The sequence below is a fragment of the Mobula hypostoma genome, chromosome 12, assembly GCF_963921235.1.
Source record: "Mobula hypostoma chromosome 12, sMobHyp1.1, whole genome shotgun sequence".
In the NCBI taxonomy this organism is placed as follows: domain Eukaryota; kingdom Metazoa; phylum Chordata; class Chondrichthyes; order Myliobatiformes; family Myliobatidae; genus Mobula; species Mobula hypostoma.
Window position 1 is genome coordinate 104,500,031 of NC_086108.1, and position 20,273 is coordinate 104,520,303.

Sequence of the window (20,273 nt, forward strand, 5' to 3'; positions counted from 1 at the left end):
GATCGACTAGGCTTATACTCATTGGAATTTAGAAGATAGAGGGGGGATCTTATTGAAACATATAAAATCCTAAAGGGATTGGACAGGCTAGATGCAGGAAGATTGTTTCCGATGTTGGGGAAGTCCAGAACGAGGGGTCACAGTTTGAGGATACAGGGGAAGCCTTTTAGGACCGAGATGAGGAAAAACTTCTTCACACAGAGAGTGGTGAATCTGTGGAACTCTCTGCCACAGGAAACAGTTGAGGCCAGTTCATTGGCTATATTTAAGAGGGAATTAGATATGGCGATGTGGTTAAAGGGACTGGGGGTATGGAGAGAAGGAAGGTACAGGGTTCTGTGTTGGATGATCAGCCATAATCATACTGAATGGCGGTGCAGGCTCGAAGGGCCAAATGGCCTAGTCCTGTACCTGTTTTCTATGTTTCTATGTTTCATTGTGGCCAAAAACACTAATGGATTGTGATCAGTGTAAATTACCAGTGGTTTCCCTGCCAGACAAATATAAACCTCAAAATGTTGTAATGCCAGTATGATTGCCAGTAATTCCTTCTCCACAGTGGAATAATTTCTCTGATGGACATTAAACTTCTTAGAAAAATAAGCCACCGGGTGTTCAATTTCCTCTTTGTCTGTCTGTAACAGCACCGCCCCTGCCACATCGTCGCTAGCATCTGTTGCTAGGGAGAAGGGTTTTGAAAAGTCAGGCTCATTCAATACAGGGTGGTAACACAGAATCGCCTTCAGACTCTCGAAGGCTTGTTGACAAAGGTCGTTCCACACAAACTTTGCATTCTTCGGCAAGAGGTTAGTAAGAGGGAGGGTAATATCCGCTAAGTTTTTGCAAAACTTCCGATAGTACCCCACCATCCCCAAGAACCTTCTCAGGGCTCTCTTGTCCGTCGGGATGGGAAATTCAGAGATAGCTTGCACCTTAGCCTGCATCGGTGTCAGCTGCCCCTGTCCTACCACATACCCCAGATAAGGGACCTTAGGGTGGCCGTACTCACTTTTCGCGAGGTTCACTATCAGGTGGGCTTCAGACAGCTGTTTAAACAGTTCCTCTACTGCCACAATGTGCTCCTCCCACGTGTCACTCCAGACCACTAAATCGTCAATATACGCTTCTGTGTTCTTTATCCTTTTTATCACTGAATTAATCATCCTTTGGAAGGTCCCTGGGGTGTTTTTCATGCCAAAAGGTAAAACATTATACTCGTATAACCCAGATGGAGTGACAAATGCTGAGATTTCTCTAGCCTGGTCGGTTAAAGGAACGCACCAGTACCCTTATAGCAAATCGATCTTGGTGATGTACTTAGCTCTCCCCACTTTATTGATGCAATCTTCTACCCTTGGGATGGGGTAAGCATCAGTTTTTGTGATGGCGTTCACCTTTCTGTAATCTGTACAGAATCGTATGCTCCCATCGGCTTTCGGGACAACCACATGGAGAAGCCCATTCCGATTTGGATGGCCTAATAATACCTGTGGCTAGCATGTGTTCAATTTCTTTCTCCACTAGCTTGCCCTTCTCCAAGTTCATCCTATAGGGGTGTTGCTTAATAAGCTGATCTGAAGTGGCAACAACATCATGTACCGTCCCCTTGCATCGCCTCGGGACATCTGGACATACATCTGCATGCCGGTTAATTAGCTTTATCAGCAGCTCGCTCTGTTCAGGGGTTAAGTGAGAGACCTTATCAGCAAAGTTGGCCAAAACAATAGAGTTCTCCAATCTGGTCGGCACCATATTTATCTTTTCAAGATGGGTTTTCCCCTTATCATTTGGCACCCCAGCCTCATTAATTTTCGTGATAACACCAACTAGATCTGCTTTCTGATGGTGGTAAGCTTTTAACATATTAATGTGTACTAATTGGGTTGGCTTACGTCTGTCCGGCGTTTCGAAAACATAATTCAAAGAGTCTATCTTTTTAATCACTTTGTACGGACCGTGGAATCTCGCCCAGAGGGGGTTGGTTACTACTGGAAACAGAACTGAGACCCTATCGCCCACTTGAAACACTTGTTCGCGGGTACGTCTATCATACCACTGTTTCATTTTAGTTTGGGAGTGTCGTAGATTTTCTTTGGCAAGGTCACAGATCCTTTTAGGCCTCTCACGAAACTTTAAAACATAATCACTCACATTGACTTGTACTGTTGGACTGGACCATTGCTCTTTCAGTAAGGTCAGAGGTCCTCTGGGCCGATGACTGAAGACGAGCTCGAATGGGCTGAACCCCAATGACTCCTGAACCATGTCCCTTACGGCAAATAACAGAAGAGGCAAGGCATCATCCCAGTCCCTAGCATTCTCTTGACAATAAATTTTAATCATGGTCTTTAATGTTGTATGGAATCTTTCCAATGCCCCTTGGGACTCCGGTTGGTACGCGGAGGCCAAAATCTGCTTTGCTCCCATCTCATCCAACATCTGTTGGAATGTGTGAGATGTGAAGACACTCCCCTGATCTGACTGGATTTCCCTGGGCAGCCCCACCGTAATGAAAAATTTCACAAGCGCCTTTACCACTGCGGGAGCCTTGACGCTTGCCAGGGGCACAGCCTCCGGAAACCTGGTGGCGGCGCACATCATAGTCATCACATAATCTTGACCACTTGCAATTCTGGGCAGGGGACCGACAAAATCCACAATTATTCAGGAAAAAGGTTCCCCGAAAGCGGGTATCGGTCGAAGGGGTGCTTTAGGCAGGACCTGGTTCAGCTTTCCTACCATCTGACAGGAATGACAGCATCTACAATATTCAATAACATCCTTCCTCATGTTCGGCCAGTAAAACTCTTTCATAATTCTATTGACTGTTTTCCTCACCCCAAAATGTCCACCGAGGGGTATCTTGTGGGCCAGGTTAAAAATCTCATCCCTATAAATTTTTGGCACTACCACCTGGTGTACCACCCCCCACTCCTCATCTGCGGGCACGGTACTTGGTCTCCACTCACTCACCGGTACTCCCTCCTTCACATAATAGCTCACTGGTTCCCTTCTTATTTCTGCTTCGGAGAGAGCTGTCTCCGTCAAAACCATCAGCTCCTCATCTCGTTCCCGTGCCTGTATAAATTCCTTTCTCGCTAATGATAAATCTACCTCAACTCCCTCACTTCTTTCCGCTCCACTATGCTCCTTCTTCTCACTTTCTAAACCCCGCTGGTACAAGGCTGGTAAAAACGTCTCAGCTAAATCTACATTCGCTTCGGCAGCCTTTCTGGACATGCGCCAAGTTACTGCGCAAACGGGATAAACCTGCGAGTCCATGGGCGGGTCCTCAGTCCTGGCAGGCTCGCTCGTCAGCTTTACTGCTGGGTATACATCTTCACCTGCAAGGTTGTTACCAAGTAAGACCTCCACGTCTTTCATCGGTAATTCGGGCCTCACCCCGATCGTGACCGGTCTGGAGACCAAGTCACTTTTTAGGTGTATCTGGTGCAAAGGTACTGCTTCAGTCCCTTTCCCAATGCCTTTTATCAGCCTGACCTCCCCAGTCTCGGTCTCTGAACTAAAGTGTAACACACTCCTTAAGATCAATGACTGACAAGCCCCAGTGTCTCTCCAGATCTGTACTGGAACTGGGTTTGACCCCTCCTTCACCGACACCAATCCGGCTGAAATAAACTTCTCGCGCCCTTCCTGAACTCTATCAGACCTCTTCTCCCCTAGCGGTTTGTTTGCCGGTTCAATACAGCCAGTCGGAGTCGTCGTTTTTCCTTTCCCTGTCTCCTCCTTTGGGGCAAAACACCTGGACGCAATGTGACCGGCTTTCCCACAATTATAGCACACGACCCTAGGAGACTTCCTACCAAACTGCTTCCTGTCTTCCTTATCCTTCTCACCAGTCCCCGGCTTACTTTCTGGTTTTCCCGGCGGACTTTCTCCGCCCTCTCGACTACCCTTCTGGTAGCTCTTACTCGGGGTAAACTTTGCTTTGTGTGTTAACGCGTACTCATCCGCTAACTTAGCAGTTACGGCTAAGGTTTCTGCCTCTTTCTCATCCAGATAGGGCCTCATAACTTTAGGGACACAACCTTTAAATTTTTCAATCAGTATTAGCTGTAGCAGTCTGTCATAATTTCCAGTGACCCCTTTCGAGGTGCACCAACGCTCACAATACATCTGCATCTCACAGGCAAACTCTAAATACGTGCGACTCCACTGCTTCCTCACATTCGGAAACCTTTGCCGGTATGCCTCCGGGACCAGCTCAAAAATCCTGAGTATAGCCTCTTTCACTACATCATACCTCTGGGCATCTTCTGCGGACAATGCTGAGTAAGCTTGCTGAGCCTTCCCTTTCAGCACGCTCTGAAGCAAAACAGCCCACTTATCCCTCGGCCAGTCCTGACTTACAGCGACTCTTTCAAAATGTAGAAAGTACCGATCAACATCGGATTCCTCAAATGGGGACACCAACCTAACCTCCTGGGTCACCCTGAACCCTCCACCTTGGTTCGGCATTTGGCCCCTCTCTAGTGCCTTCCTTAACTTCTCAAGCTCAAACTCCCTTTCCTTCTCTCTCTCTTCTCGTTCTAACTGCTTTATTCTCTCCTCCTGTTCTAACTGCTTCTCTTCTCATCCTAGCTGTTTTACTCGGAACTCGTGCTCGAGTCTTAATTTTTCCATCTGCAGCTGCACTGCTTCTCCGCCAGGTTTGCTCATAGACACCACCTCCAGCTCTCCGTGGGGAAACACACCTTTAGATACATAATGCTCAACGATAGCTCTGTGCATCTCCTCTCTCCTCATTGTCGGCTTCCCCTTAAAAAGATTCAACCGTTTTGCAACAGTCGCCAATTCTGATCTCCTGACATCCTCTAATGCCTCCAAGGTTGGCGCCTTTAGAAATTCCTCAATCTCCATTTCTGCTGTTTGTCCTCTTTTTTTCTTTCGGGAATTTTAACCCAATCAATTTACCCAGTCCCAAATTTTTGGCGTTCAAAATCCCGGACGAGATCCCCACTTATGTTACGTATCCCGTAACTGGGTTGTCAAACCAGCAGAAATGGAACGCTTGTTGGAGTCTGCAATTACTAGGAACTAATAAAGTTTTATTAAAGAAATAAGTAATACAGTACTCTAATCGTAAGGATATAAATGTAACAGGTTAGCAATGATAATACACACATGTACACAGAACTAGGGTAATAGGAATCAAGCAAGCTCTGTCACAGTCTAGGGGTAAAATGATCAGTCTTAAGTGAAGCAGAGTTCGGTTCAGTTTAGTGCAGTTCGAAGTAATCGCTGTTGTTGTACCGTTGGGGGGGGGGAGAGGGACGGAGAGATAGAGATAGAGATAGAGATACACGCACACACACACACATACATACACAGTTGGTTTCGGGCAGACCTTTTGATGTCTTCTAATCCCACTGTGGTCACCGACTGTGACCCCTCCGTTCCGGATACGATCATTCTTCCGTGGTGAACCCGGCACCCAAGCAAGGGTGGACACACACCCCAGGTTCCCACCGATTGTACCTTTACACCCTGTGAGCCTCTGATTGGTTCCCGTGAACCGGTCCTCCACCCTCCACCACCTTGTGGGGGCACACTGCTCTTTCCAGGGTCCAGGGTCCAGGGTCTCGTGGCGTGTCTCGTGCCTTAGCAAACCTGCTCTTTTTGTCCCCCTGCTGGGGTATCACCTGTCTGTCAAAAGTCAAACAGTTCAGGTTCAAAGCAACCGGTCTGTCAATATCTGAATTGTGTTTCTTTCTTGTTAATTTCTCTCTTCTCTCTCATTAGCATTTTGAATGTTTCTCCATCGTCTTCTGTTATCTCTCGCATTAGCATCATCCGTCCGGTAGCTCTGCTTGGTGTCACACATGACAGTACAAAAATCTTATGTTGTGCAAATTTTTTTCTTGTGACAAAAATATGTGCATACTGAATGCACATATGGCACAATTTATATAGGTTTACAAAATATTTGACATAAAACTGCACAGAATAACAACAAAATAACATACATATTTAAGTCACTCAGTTATTTTTTCTCTCTCCTGTCTTTGGCATTTACACATTCTTTGTAAACTCTATCTAGACTAATAGAACTTCCATCCAATTGATAGCTTTTGACATTCACCTAAACAGTTTCTCAGCTTGTTTTTGAGTTGATTCATGAGGCTAAAACCTCACTCACAGTCCGCACTAGACACAAGAAAGGTTCCCCCAATGTCCATCAACTGTGCAAGGTTGCAAAACTGTTCATTTTGAAGTACAAAAGCCACCTCTTTAGCAAAGTTTGAAATCAGTTTGGGTTTAATTTTTTCTTGCACGGAAAATCTGAAATCATTAAACTGTCTAACTATTACAGTATTTTCAGCTGGAAAATCATGATATTTTGGACATAAGACATTAACTTGTTCATCGCCAAATGTGAAGTCACAATCTGCAATTGCGGAGAAATCAAAAGATAACTATTCTTGTACCTCATCTTCAGGAAACCTTTCTTCTAAATAAACACAAAGACTATAAAAGTCAACAGTGAACTTTTCTCTACTATGACGTTTTCTTCACATCGTTGGCTTAGCAAAACTTTAACTTTGTCACTCCATGAAATGTTGTCTCCCAGATACTGCTTTCTTATCTTGTTAATTTTGCCTTGTGCAAAATGAAGTGAATCAATCAGTGTCAGGCCACTCTTTTGCAAATCTTGCAGTGCAGCCAGTTCATCAAAAACATCACTTAAAACCTGTAAAGCTACTTTGTATGTGATGTTTATCAATTTCTTGAGACAGTATTTAGCCGCAGGTTCATTTGACTGATTTTTTTCAATAAAAACTTAGTAAGCTATCTACAGGATTTGACACAGATCTTTGTAAACTTTACGATATGAACACTGTCCACCAAAGATGGCCGCCGCCGTGATGCAGCTGTACAAACCGGAACAGGAAAGGTGAGGTGACATAAATTAGTGACATGCATTGTGGTGTTTGAAAAACTGACTAACTAGTTAACAGAAACATTTAGCTAAGAGATTATTTTCAGTAAGTATAATTATTAATTGGTACATTATTTTAGGTAACTAACCTTTTGTGCACACATTAATTTCCTTTGTGCGCTGGTTGAAAAACGTGTGCGCGCACACATGCGCACAGCTTAGCGGGTACATAGCCCAACACCAACCCCTGCAGAACACCACTAGTCACTGGCAACCAACCAGAAAAGGATCCTTTTATTCCCACTCACTGCCTCCTACCAATAAGCCAGTGCTTTAACCATGCTAGTAACTTTCCTGCACTTCCTTCTTCAAAGAAAGGGGCTTCCCTTTCTCTATCATCAACGCAAGATGTCTTCCTCCTTTAAAGAAAGGGACTTCCCTTCCTCCACTATCAATGCTGCCCTCAACCACATCTCTTCCATTTCACACACACCTGCTCTCACCCCATCCTCCCATCACTTCACCAAAGATAGGATTCTCTTGACCTCACCTCCCAACCCACCAGCCTCCACATCCAGCACATAATTCTCTAGGACTTCCACCATCACCAACGAGATCCCATCAGCAGACACATCTTTCCTTCCCACGAACCTTCTGCCTTCTGCAGGGATTGCTTCCTTCGTGACTCCCTTGTCCCTTCATCATCCCTACTGATCTCCTGGAAATTATCCTTGCAAGCAGAACATCTGTTACACCTGCCCCTACAACTCCTCCCTCACCACCACTCAGGGTTCCAAACAGTCCTTCCAAGTGAGGCAACACATAGTCATAGTCATACTTTATTGATCCCAGGGGAAATTGGTTTTCGTTACAGCTGCACCATAAATAATAAATAGTAATAAACCATAAATAGTTAAATAGTAATATGTAAATTATGCCAGTAAGTTATGAAATAAGTCCAGGACCAGCCTATTGGCTCAGGGTGTCTGACTCTCCAAGGGAGCAGTTGTAAAGTTTGATGGCCACAGGCAGGAATGACTTCCTATGATGCTCAGTGTTGCATCTCAGTGGAATGAGTCTCTGGCTGAATGTACTCCTGTGGCCACCCAGTACATTATGTAGTGGATGGGAGACATTGTCCAAGATGGCATGCAACTTGGACAGCATCCTCTTTTCAGACACCACTGTGAGAGAGTCCAGTTCCATCCCCACAACGTCACTGGCCTTACGAATGAGTTTGTTCATTCTGTTGGTGTCTGCCACCCTCAGCCTGCTGCCCCAGCACACAACAGCAAACATGATAGCACTGGCCACCACAGACTCGTAGAACATCCTCAGCATCGTCCGGCAGATGTTAAAGGACCTCAGTCTCCTCAGGAAATAGAGATGACTCTGACCCTTCTTGTAGACAGCCTCAGTGTTCTTTGACCAGTCCAGTTTATTGTCAATTCGTATCCTCAGGTATTTGTAATGCTCCACCATGCCCACACTGACCCTCTGGATGAAAACAGGAGTCACCGGTACCTTAGCTCTCCTCAGGTCTACCACCAGCTCCTTAAGTCTTTTTCACATTAAGCTGCAGATAATTCTGCTCACATCCTGTGACAAAGTTTCCTACTGTAGCCCTGTACTCAGCCTCATCTCCCTTGCTGATGCATCCAACTATGGCAGAGTCATCAGAAAACTTCTGAAGATGACAAGACTCTGTGCAGTAGTTGAAGTCCGAGGTGTAAATGGTGAAGAGAAAGGGAAACAAGACAGTGCCCTGTGGAGCCCTACTGCTGCTGATCGTTCTGTCGGACACACAGTGTTGCAAGCACACATACTGTGGTCTGCCAGTCAGGTAATCAAGAATCCATGACACCAGGGGAGCATCCACCTGCATCCACACTTTACCTATGAGTCTGTTGGGGTCATCTACAGTGCCCGGTGCTCCTGGTGTGGCCTCCTGTATATTGGTGAGACCTGGCGTAGGTGGGGAGACATCTTTGCCAAGCACCTACGCTCCGTCTGCCAGAAAAAGCAGGATCTCCCAGCAGCCACCAATTTTAATTCCACTTTCCATTCCTATTTCAACATGTCAGTCTATGGCCTCCTCTACTGTCGTGATGAGGCCCCATTCAGGTTTGGATAGCCTCCAACCTGATGACATGAATATCGATTTTCAATCTTCTTGTAAAGCCTGCCCCACCACTCCTTCACCATTCTCCATGCTCATTTTCCTCTCTCACCCTATCTCCTTACCTGCCCATCACCTCCCTCTGGCGCTCCTCCCCCTTCTCTTTTTCTCATGGACGCCTGTCCTCTCCCATCAGACTCCCACTTCACCAGCCCTGTATCTCTTTCAATTTCCCAGCTCTTTATTTCACATTGCCCCCCCCAGTTTCATCATCACCTTGTGTTTCTTCTTCCGCTCCCCCACCTTCTAACACTGACTCCTCATCTTTTTTCCTCTAGTCCGGATGAAGAGTCTCAGCCTGAAACACCAATTGTACATTTCTCCATAGACGCTGCCTGACCTGCTGAGTTCCTCCAGCATTTTGTTTGCGTTGCTTGGATTTCCAGCATCTGCAGATTTTCTCTTGTTACTGCTTGGACCATAACCTATCGACTCACTTTCAAGGACTCTGAAACCCATGTTCTCAATATCATTTATTTATTTATTAATTATTATATTGCTATTTTTCTTTTATGAATTTGCACAATTTATTGTCTTTTGCACGTTATTTGTTTGTCCGTCTTTGTGTGCAGTTTTTCATCGTATTGTGTTTCTTTGCATTTACTGTGAATTAATCTCAGGGTTAGCATATAGTGACATGTATGTATTGTCCTTTGATAAAATATTTACTGTACTTTGAATTTTGAACTCTTTTGGGAGAAAGGAATTTTTTGATGTAGGTCCTGACGCAGCATCGTGACCTGAAACAACAACAATTCCACTACCCCTGCAGATGATCTTCGGCCTGTTGAGGTTCTTGAGCAGAGTGTCCTCTGCCACTTTAAGCAAGGTTGCAATCGATAATCAAATTCTATTCACAATGATTAGATCATTTTGCTCGGTAAATGCAGATTTATTGAATTCAACTAACAAATGTTTCAATGTGTCTAAAACTAACTCATTTAAAAAATTTATTAGGTGCATTTTTGTTTCATTAAATTATTTTCCCCCTCTAACTTGTACCTAAGGCATGTGCTTTGAACCAATTAGAGAGAAGTTCCCAGTGCTCTACTTATTTACATTCTGAACTGCATGAACATTCAACAGGGACATCAAAGGGGATTATCATATCCTCACTCTTCTGGGCAAAGGTGGCAGATTTCAGCTGTTCATCTGTAGGGCTTGTGTGCGAATCTGCAAAATATTGAGTCATGTTTAATTCAGCGTGAAGGAAACTAGGTGGTTGCACATTGTAATAATGATAATTATAATAACAGTAATAATAATAAGCACTTTATTGGTTCCGAGTAGGAAATTATTTCATTACAGCAGCAACATTTAAAAACACACTTAGCAGTGTGCGGACTTAACTAATAATAAAATACAGAATAATAATATACATAATAATTTACCAATGTGCAATAATAATGTCTGAAATAACAAAACAGAGACTATTGTACAGTATTCTCCTGTCGCACAGAGATAAACTGTTGTCTGTGCTTATTGCGTTTGGTGGGAAAGATTTTCTGTAACGATCCTTGTGACAGCGGAGCTGCATGAGTCTGATCGAAAGGGTTCTCCACTGCCTATTCAGTCAGTCATGGAGAGGATGTGCCTGATTGTCCATGATGGATAACAGTTTGATTAGTGACCTCCTCTCCACCACTAACTCAAAAGAGTCTGCTTTGCAGCTAAGGACAAATCCAGCCTTTTTGATGACTTCATTTAGTCCGATTACTAGTACCAATGCTGCTTCCCCAACATAAAGCAGCAAAGAAGACTGAACTCACTGGTATATGTGTCTGAGATAATGTAGAACCGAGGCTTTATAAGGCATTGGTCAGACCGCATCTGGAATATTATGAGCAGTTTTGGCCTCTTTATCTGAGAAATGACGTGCTGGCATTGGAGAGGGTCCAGGGAAAGTTCATGAGAGTGAACCCAGAATGAAAGGGTTAATGTATGAGGACCGTTTGATGGCTCTGGGCCTGTACTCATTGGAGTATTTCTGGGCCTGTACTCATTGGAGTTCAGAAGAATGAGTGGGGATCTCATTGTAACTTACTGAAAATTGGAAGGTCTAGATAAAGTGGACGTGGAGAGGATGTTTCCCGTAGCAAGGGTGTCTAGGACCAAAGGGCACATTCTTGGAATACAAAGATGTCCCAATAGAACAGAGATGAGGAGGAATTTCTTTGGCTAGAGGGTGGTGTATATGTGGAAATTATTACTATAGGCAGCTGTGAAAGGCAAGTTAATGGGAATATTTATGTGGATGTTGATATGCTCTTGATTAAGACCATAAGACATAAGATATAGGAGCAGAATTAGGCCATTTGGTCCATCGAGGATGCTCTGCCATGTCATCATGGCTGATCCGTTTTCTTCTGAGCCCCAGGCTCCTGCCTTCTACCTGTATCCCTTCATACCTGGACTAATCAAGAGTCTATCAACTTCTACCTTCCTCCTCATCTCCGTTCTAAAAGGACACCTCTCAATTCTGTGGCTGTGTCCTCTCGTCTTAGACTCCCCCGCCATAGGAAATATCCTCTCAACTCTATCGAGGCTTTTCAACAGTCAGCAGGTATGAGGTCACTCCTCATTCTTCTGAATTCTGATGAGTACAGGCCTAGAGCCAGAAAATGCTCATCATATGACTAGCTTTTCAATTCCGGAATAGTTTTTGTGAACCTCCTTTGAACCATCTCCAATGTGACAACATCCTTTCCTAGATAAGAGAACTAAAACTGCTCACTGTACTCCAAATGAGGCTTCACTAGTGCTTTATAAAGCCTCAACAATATACCCTTGCTTTTATATTCTAGTCCTCTCAAAGTGAATGCTAACATTGCATTTGCCTTTGTCAACACTGTCTTAACCACAAATTAACTTTTAGGGAATCCTGCATGAGGACTCCCAAGTCCCTTGGCACCTCAGCTTTTTGAATGTTCTCTCCATTTAGAAAATAGTCTAAGCTTTTATTTCTTCTAGCAAAGTGCATGACAATACACTGCCCGACACTCCATCTGCCATTTCTTTGCCTATTCTCCTATTCTGTCTCCATCCTTCTTTGACCTCTACTTCCTCAAAACTATCTGCTCATTCACCTATCTTCATCATCAGGTGCCATGCCCAGTTTGAGCTTTGACTGCCATGGCCCACACACTCCTGTTTCGAGTCAAGTGGATCAATTCATTGGTATTCATTTCCAGTTCTCTGGCTGCTGTCTCCATCATCATTTGTCTTTGTCTTCCTCTTGCTTTCTTCCCTTCAATCTTTCCCATAATTACCGTGCATTCTAACTCCTCTTTCCTAATCACATGTCCAATGAAGTTATGTTGCCTTTTCATGATTTCATACGTCATTTCTCTTTTTGTGTTTGCTCTGCTCATGACATCCTCGTTAGATATCTATCTTCATATCGTCTGCAAACTTGGCCGCAAAGCCATCAGTTCCTTCATGCAGGGGTGTTAAAAGTTATGGGAGAAGATAATTGTGAGGGATAATAAATCAGCCATGATGGAATGGTGAAGCAGACTTGACGGACCCAATAGATTTATTCTGTTCCTATGTCTCATGGAATTGTGATAATATGGTCAAAGTATACCGCTGTTATTAACCTTGGTATAGCAAGTCTGTCCATGACTAGCAATAGAGCTCGGCCCATGTTGAAAACCTGCCACCTCACTCTGGACTCTGCTACAGTTCTTGCAACCTTGGAAAAGCAGCCAATATAATCAAGACTCCACACACCCAAGACATTTTCCCTATCCAACCCCTCCATCAGAAGATAGAAAAGCTTGGTAGCATTCACTACTAGGCTAAAGGGCACCTTCTATCCTGTTTCAGACTTTCAAATCGACATCTTGCATGCTAAAGATGAATCTTAAGATAAAGATAAATTTTAAAGTTACAGTTTTGAGATAGCTATAGATGAGGATAAGTATTGACCTTGCTGGAAAGTATTAAATTGGAGCAGGGCAAATTATCAGAGCATTAGGGCAGGAACTAGGGAAAGTTAGTTGGCGACAAATATATTTGGGCAAATCCATATCCAATATGTGGAGGGTGTTTAAAAAAATAACTACACAGAGTACAAACCAAAGTAGAACATACAGGGTAAATGGTAAGGCACTGAGGAGTGCAGTAGAACAGAGGGATCTGGGAATACAGATACAAAATTCCCTAAAAGTAGCAACACAGGTAGATAGGGTCAGAAAGAGAGCTTTTGGTACATTGGCCTTTATTAATCAAAGTATTGAGTATAAGAGCTGGAATGTTATGATGAGGTTGTATAAGGCATTGGTGAGGCCGAATCTGGAGTATTGTGTTCAGTTTTGGTCACCAAATTATGGGAAGGATATTAATAAGGTTGAAAGAGTGCAGAGAAGGTTTACAAGGATGTTGCCAGGACTTGAGAAACTCAGTTACAGAGAAAGGTTGAATAGGTTAGGACTTTATTCCCTGGAGCGTAGAAGAATGAGGGGAGATTTGATAGAGGTATATAAAATTATGATGGGTATAGATAGAGTGAATGCAAGCAGACTTTTTCCACTGAGGCAAGGGGAGAAAAAAACCAGAGGACATGGGTTAAGGGTGAAGGGGGAAAAGTTTAAAGGGAACATTGGGGGGGCTTCTTCACACAGAGAGTGGTGGGAGTATGGAATGAGCTGCCAGATGAGGTGGTAAATGCGGGTTCTTTTTTAACATTTAAGAATAAATTGGACAGATACATGGATGGGAGGTGTATGGAGGGATATGGTCCGTGTGCAGGTCAGTAGGACTAGGCAGAAAATGGTTCGGCACAGCCAAGAAGGGCCAAAAGGCCTGTTTCTGTGCTGTAGTTTTTCTATGGTTTCTAGGACAGGTATGTTCTAGTCAGAAGGAAGGACAAGGATGGCAAGTTAAGAGAACCTTGCATATTGAGAGAAGTGATGAATTTAGTCAAGAAGAAAATGTAAGGGCTTGTAAAGCTTAGGAAGCTTGAATTGTGGGCCGAAGGGCCCGTATTGTGCTGTAGCTTTTCTATGTTCTATGTTCAAACAGAGTCACTGAGGATTATAAAGAAGCCAGAGAAAATCTCAAGAAGGGAATTAGGAAAGTCAGGAGGGGCCATGAAATAAGTCCTTGGCAAGTAGGATTGAAGAGAATTCCAAGGCATCATTAGTATTTAACAAGGAGATGGATGTGGAGGATAGGGAGATCAGTGCTAGGCATATTAATTGTTAGGACATTTTGAGGTAAAGGAGGGAATAGTGATGGGTCTCTTATAGAGCTTTAGGGTGAATAAGTCCACAAGCCTTGATAGGATATACCCCAGGTTATTGAAGGCAAAAAATGAGATTGCTGGAAACCCAAAGCTACACACACAAAATGCTGGAGGAATTCAGCAGGTCAGGCAGCATCTATGGAAAAGAGTAAACAGCCAACGATTTGGGCTGAGACCTTTTATCAGGACTGGAATGAAAGAGAAGTCAGAGTAAGAAGGTGGTAGGTGATAGGTGAAACCAAGAGAGGGGGTGGGGGGTGAAGTAAAGAGGTTGTTGAAGAGATAAAAGGCTGGAAAAGGGGAACCTGATAAGAGAGAAAGAAAGGGAAGGGAGAGCAGCTCCAGAGGGAGGTGATGGGCAGGTAAGGATATAGGTGAGTGGGAAACAGGAAAGGGGAATGGTGAAGTAGAGGAGGCTGGGCAATTACTGGAAGCTCGAGAAATTGAAGTTCATGCCATTGGGTTGGAATATAAGGTGTTCCTCCTCCAACCTAAGTGTGGCCTCATCACAGCAGTAGAGAAGCCATGTACTGCTGAGATTGTTGGTGCCTTGACCAATATCTTTATATCCTCTCTGCCTCAGGTGAGTTCCCGGAGGGCTGGTAAGTAGCTAATGATCCATTATTCAGGAAGAGAACTAGGGATAATCCTGGAAACTATTGACTGCCGAGTCTCACATCAGTGGTAGGGAAGTCACTGGAGAGAATCCTTAGGGATAGAACTTATGAGCATTTGGAGAACCCTGGCCTAGTTAGAGAGTGCTGGCATGGATTTGTGTGGGGCAAATCATTTCTTTGTAACAACTGAGATTCTTGATGAGATGATGAGGGTGACTGATGAAGGTAGAACTGTGAATATTGTCTACATGGATTTTAGTAAGTCATTTAACAATCATGAGAGGCTCAGCTAGAAGATTAAAATTCACAGGATCTATGGTGAAATGGCCATTTGGATTCAGAACCAAATAGAAGGGTAGTGATCAAAGGACTTATTCTAGCTGGTGGTCTGTGATTATTAGCATTGTAGTGATCAAAGGACTTATTCTAGCTGGTGGTCTGTGATTTCTAGTGATGTGCGGGGATCTGTAACTCTGTTGCTTGTGATGTACATAAATGACCTGGATGAAAAAGTAGATGCGTGAGTTAGCAAGTTTGCAGATGATATGAAGATTGGTGATGTTTTGGACACCATCGAAAACTGGCAAAGAATACTGTGGGATGTTGATCAGGTACAGGTTTGGGCAGAGGAATATCCAACCAGGCCAAATGTGAAGTGTTGCACTTTGGTAGGTCAAATGTAAAGAGACAGTACACTGTTAAGATCAAGACCCTTAACAGTGTTGATGAGCAGAGGGAACTTGAGGGCCAACTTCACAGCTCCCTGAAAGAGATACACAGGTTGAGAGGGTGGTTAAGAAGGCATATGGCATGTCTGCTTTTATTAGTTGAAGCAATGAGTTCAAATGTCAGGAGGTTATGTTGCAACTTTATAAAACTCTGGCTAGGTCTCATCTGAAGTATTGCATACAGTTCTGGTCGCCAGGAAGAACATCAGGCTTTATAGAAGGTGCAGAAAAGATTTACCAGGATGCTGCTTGGATTAGAGGGCATGTGCTTTAATGAGACGTTGGACAAACCTGGGTTGTTTTCTCTGGAGTGGTGGAAGCTGAGGGCAGATCTGATAGAAGTTTATAGGATTTATGAGAGTTATAGAGAGAGTAGACAGACAGCACCTTTACCCAAGGGTTGAAATGTCTAATACCGGAGGGCATGCATTTAAGAGGAGAGAAGGTAATTTCAAAGGAGATGTGAGAGGCAGGGTTTTTTTTTACACAAAAATTAATTGATTTAGAGATACAATTTGGATTAGGCCCTTCCGGGCCTAGAAACTGCACTGCCCAGCAACCTACCGATATTTAACCCTAGCCTCATCACAGGCCAATTTATAATGACCAACTAACCTATTAACCAGAATGACTTTGGACTGAGGGAGGAAACTGGAGCACTTGAAGGAAACCTAAGTGGTCACAGGGAGAACGTACAAACTCTTTACAGAGGGCGCCAGAGTTGAACTCCGAACTTCAACGCCCTGAGCGGCAGTAGCGTCGTGGTAACCACTACGCTACCGTGGCACTCTTGTGGAGAGTGGCGCCAGGCGCGTTGGTAGAAACAGATCCAACTGGGGACTTCTGAGAGACATTTAAATAGGCATATAAATGTGAGGAAAATGGAAGGATGTGTAAACAGAAAGGATTAGATTTGATGGTCATTTGTTCACTAATTTAATTGGTTCAGCACAACACTGTGGGCTGAAGGGCCTGTCCCTGCACTGTGCTCGTCTATGTTCCATATTCTGCACTCTGTCATTGCTTTTCCCTCATGTAGTCTCAAAGTACTTAGGTTTTGAAATGATCTGTGTAAACGGTGTGCAAAGCAAAGCTTTTTCCTCACTGTACGATAATAAACCGTTTCTTATTCCTAATTGCAACATCGGATATCATCAGCATTATTCTGCCCTCATTCAAGAGTTTTCCCCATTTTCTTAAGATAGGCAGATAGGTAAACTCCAGTCCCGGTGTAGTTGTAGTTTGAAGATAAGTTTGTTGTTCATGAATGCATTAGAGCACGCAAGGAGCTGAGAAAAAATACAGGCTTCTAGGCATTCTCACGAGAGATGGATTCAAATATTGATTAAAATTCCTTTGAATCGTAACAAAGTACTTTTAACTAACAGTGACTAAATGAAATGTACAAATGATATCAAAAATGGCTGCCCTGATGTCAAAGTTCAATAGCTCAGCAACGCAGTAATAAGTAATGAACAACAGCTGTAAACTTACAAGTAGTCAGTGAGATCTAGTGGCCAGAAATAAAACAGCAAACTGAATCGGGTGGGGACATAATAAGCATGTTGCTAGGTCTTGATGAAGCTTATTAAGAATTCTTAGTTCATTTCCTCACTATCTTAAACCGGCTGGCTTTGTAGGTCTCTTCAGGGGGCAGTGAAGTGTCAAATAGATTGCAAAGGGTTCTTAAAATTCATTTGCATGATATGGTTGGCAGAGTAGACTCACATTTATTGCTCATTGCTATTGCCCTTGAGAAGATGGTGGTAGAAAAAACATATTACACCAAAGCACACAGTGTAGGTCCTTTGGCCCACATGCTGTGCCGACCACTCCACCTACCTCCTCACTTCTCCCCATAACCTTTGATACCCTTACTAATCAGGAACCTATCACCTTCTGGTTTAAATGTACCCCAGTATATAACCACACTTGGCCTCTGTAGTCATTTTTGGAAATGAATTCCACAGATTCACCACCATCTGGCTAAAGAAATTTATCCTCATCTCTGTTTTAAAGGGACATCCTTCTATTGTGAGGTTTGCCTCCTGGTCCTAGACTCCCCCACAATGGGAAACATCTTCTCCACATCTGCTCTTTAAGCCTTTCAATATTTGATATTGCACAGTGCAGGCCCGTTGGCCTATAATTTTCAGTGGACTTTTTAACCTACTCTAAGGTTAATGCAACCCTTCCCTCCCACATAGGCCTCCACTTTCATCCTCTGAATTCCATTAATCTTGCTAAATAATGGAATTCGCGTTCATGATTGTTCACCTTGGGAATTTGTACTTGTATCTCCAGGTATTAAATTTTGGCAACAGCCTTTCATCCATGTAACAATCCAAATATCTCTTAAATGTTGCAATTAAACCCAAATCTACACTCACACCATCAATTCTCCTTAATATTTTACCTTTCAACCTAATCTATGACGTTTAGTTCTACTCTCACCCTACCTGAGGGGAAAAAGCTTCAAGAATTTGCTCTAGATATACCCCTAATTATTTTGTGTACCACTATAAGATCTCCCATCATTCTCCTGTGCTCCAGGGGATAAAGTCCTCACCTACCTCAGATCCTTAGGTTACCACAATGTCTTAAACAAGTAGTGCAAGAGGTGGTCTGTAGTGTTTCATTGCCAAGGTAGGGTTACGGTGGTGCAGGTTAGTTCTAGAACCTGATGCTTGTCGGAAAGCAGCTATTTCTGAACCTGGTGGTGTGGGGCTTCAGGATTCAGTCACTCTCACGCCACCTCTGGAAAAGCCTACTACAGAAAGTTTTTAGACACGGCCCAGTCCATTACAGGAAAAACTCTCCCCACCATTGAGCACATCTACAAGGCAGCATCAATCATCGGGGACCCCGACCATCTAGGCCATGCTCTCTTCTTGCTGCTGCCATCAGGTTTGATCCCAACACCACCAGGCTCAGGAACAGTTATTACCCTTCAATCATCAGGCTCCTGAACTGGCGTGGATAACTTCACCTGAACACCTACCACAACCTAGGAACTCACTTTCAAGGACTCTACAATGCATGTTCTCAATACTATTTATCTATCTATCTATCTATCTATCTATCTATCTATCTATCTATCTATCTATTTATTTATTTATTTATTTATTTATTCATTCATTCGTTTATTTATTTATCTATCTATCTATCTATCTATCTATTTATTTATTTATTTATTTATTTATTTCTTTCTTTCTTTCTTTCTTGTATTTGAACAGTTTGTCTTTTGCACTTTGTTGGTATGTGTTTTTTCATTGATTCTATTCTTGCTGTGTACAAGAAGGGCCAGCGTCACCTCTGCTTCCTGAGGAGACTGATGTCCTTTGGAGTATGCAAACCTCTCCTTCACATGTTCTACCAGTCTGTTGTTGCCAAAACAATCTTCTGTGTGGTGGTGTTCCAGGGAAATGACATCAACATGGGTGATGCCAACAGACTCAATAAATTGGTTAGAAAGACTGGCTTTGTTATAGGAGCCAAACTGGACACACTGGAGGCTGTGGTGGAACAAAGGACCCTATGGAAAATCCCAGAAATCCTGGAAATTCTGGACAATGTTTCTTTCTCACCCTCTGCATGTCACCTTGGCTGAACATAGGAACACTTTTAGTAATAGACTAAGACAACTGTGCTGCTCCAAAGAGCGCTGTATGAGGTCATCCTTATCCTTGGCCAGTAGACTCTATAATGAGTTAACCTATAGCTGGGGAAGTGATGACCCCCTCCTGTTAGACTGTTTGAGGTAACTAATTTTTTATTCTTTCTTACTTGTCTTTTAATATTTATATATCTGTGCACTTGTAATGCTACTGTGACACTGTAATTTCCTTTGAGATCAATAAGTATCTATTTCTCTATCTATCTTTGTATCTACTGAGAATGTCCACAAGAAAATTAATCAAAGGGTAGTGCATGCTAATATATTAATAGTTAAATAATAAATTTATTTTGAACTTTGAATTTAAACTATTTTGTTGTTATTTTGGGTGATATTGATTGGGGTGGTCTGAAGATAATGAATGACATAGCTCTTGATTGAACTAGAACTGAGTTGAATTGAATAGGCCTGAAATCTCTCAATTTTGTGTTTTATATTCTGTTTTTCCCTCGTTTTTTGCCACTTGCATGATTTACTTTTTTTGTGCGTTGATGTTTTTCTTTGAATGAGTTCCATTTTTTTCTTTGTTTCATGGCTATCTGTGGGAAGACGAATCTCAGGGTTGTATATTGCATATATACTTCGATAATAATTGTACTTTGAGTCTTTGAATCTTCAAAGTTCAAAGTAAATTTTATTATGTAAGTTCATATATGTCACCATGTGACATGCAGTTTGGCATTTGATTGAAATTCTGCTGTCCTTGGGGAGGACCAGGAGCACGAGCTGCCTCATGAAGAAGACCAGAGACCATGACCGACTCCATTTTGAAGCGTCAAGGAAGACTGAAGCATCAAGGTGAATGCAGAGGAGGTCAACGGTCACTCTCCACGGTGGCCACGGGGTTGATGGTAGGCGGTAGCTGAGTTGGCGCGGTGTTTTGGATTTGGCATGGCGGTCGCTCTTCAGGGAAAAACTGAGTTT

At 43.2% G+C, this 20,273-nt stretch overlaps 1 protein-coding gene across 1 annotated transcript in view; it reads right to left on the reverse strand.

Annotated features, from left to right (window-relative positions):
* Window positions 1-9,346: 9,346 nt before the first annotated feature.
* LOC134355055 (vitellogenin-like) overlaps window positions 9,347-20,273 on the reverse strand; it is a 147,182-nt gene continuing 136,255 nt past the window's right edge. The window contains exon 34 of the mRNA XM_063064754.1: window positions 9,347-10,253. Within this exon, the coding sequence (XP_062920824.1) occupies window positions 10,132-10,253 (122 nt within the window). The 3' untranslated portion in view covers window positions 9,347-10,131. The remainder of the gene's footprint in view (window positions 10,254-20,273) is intronic.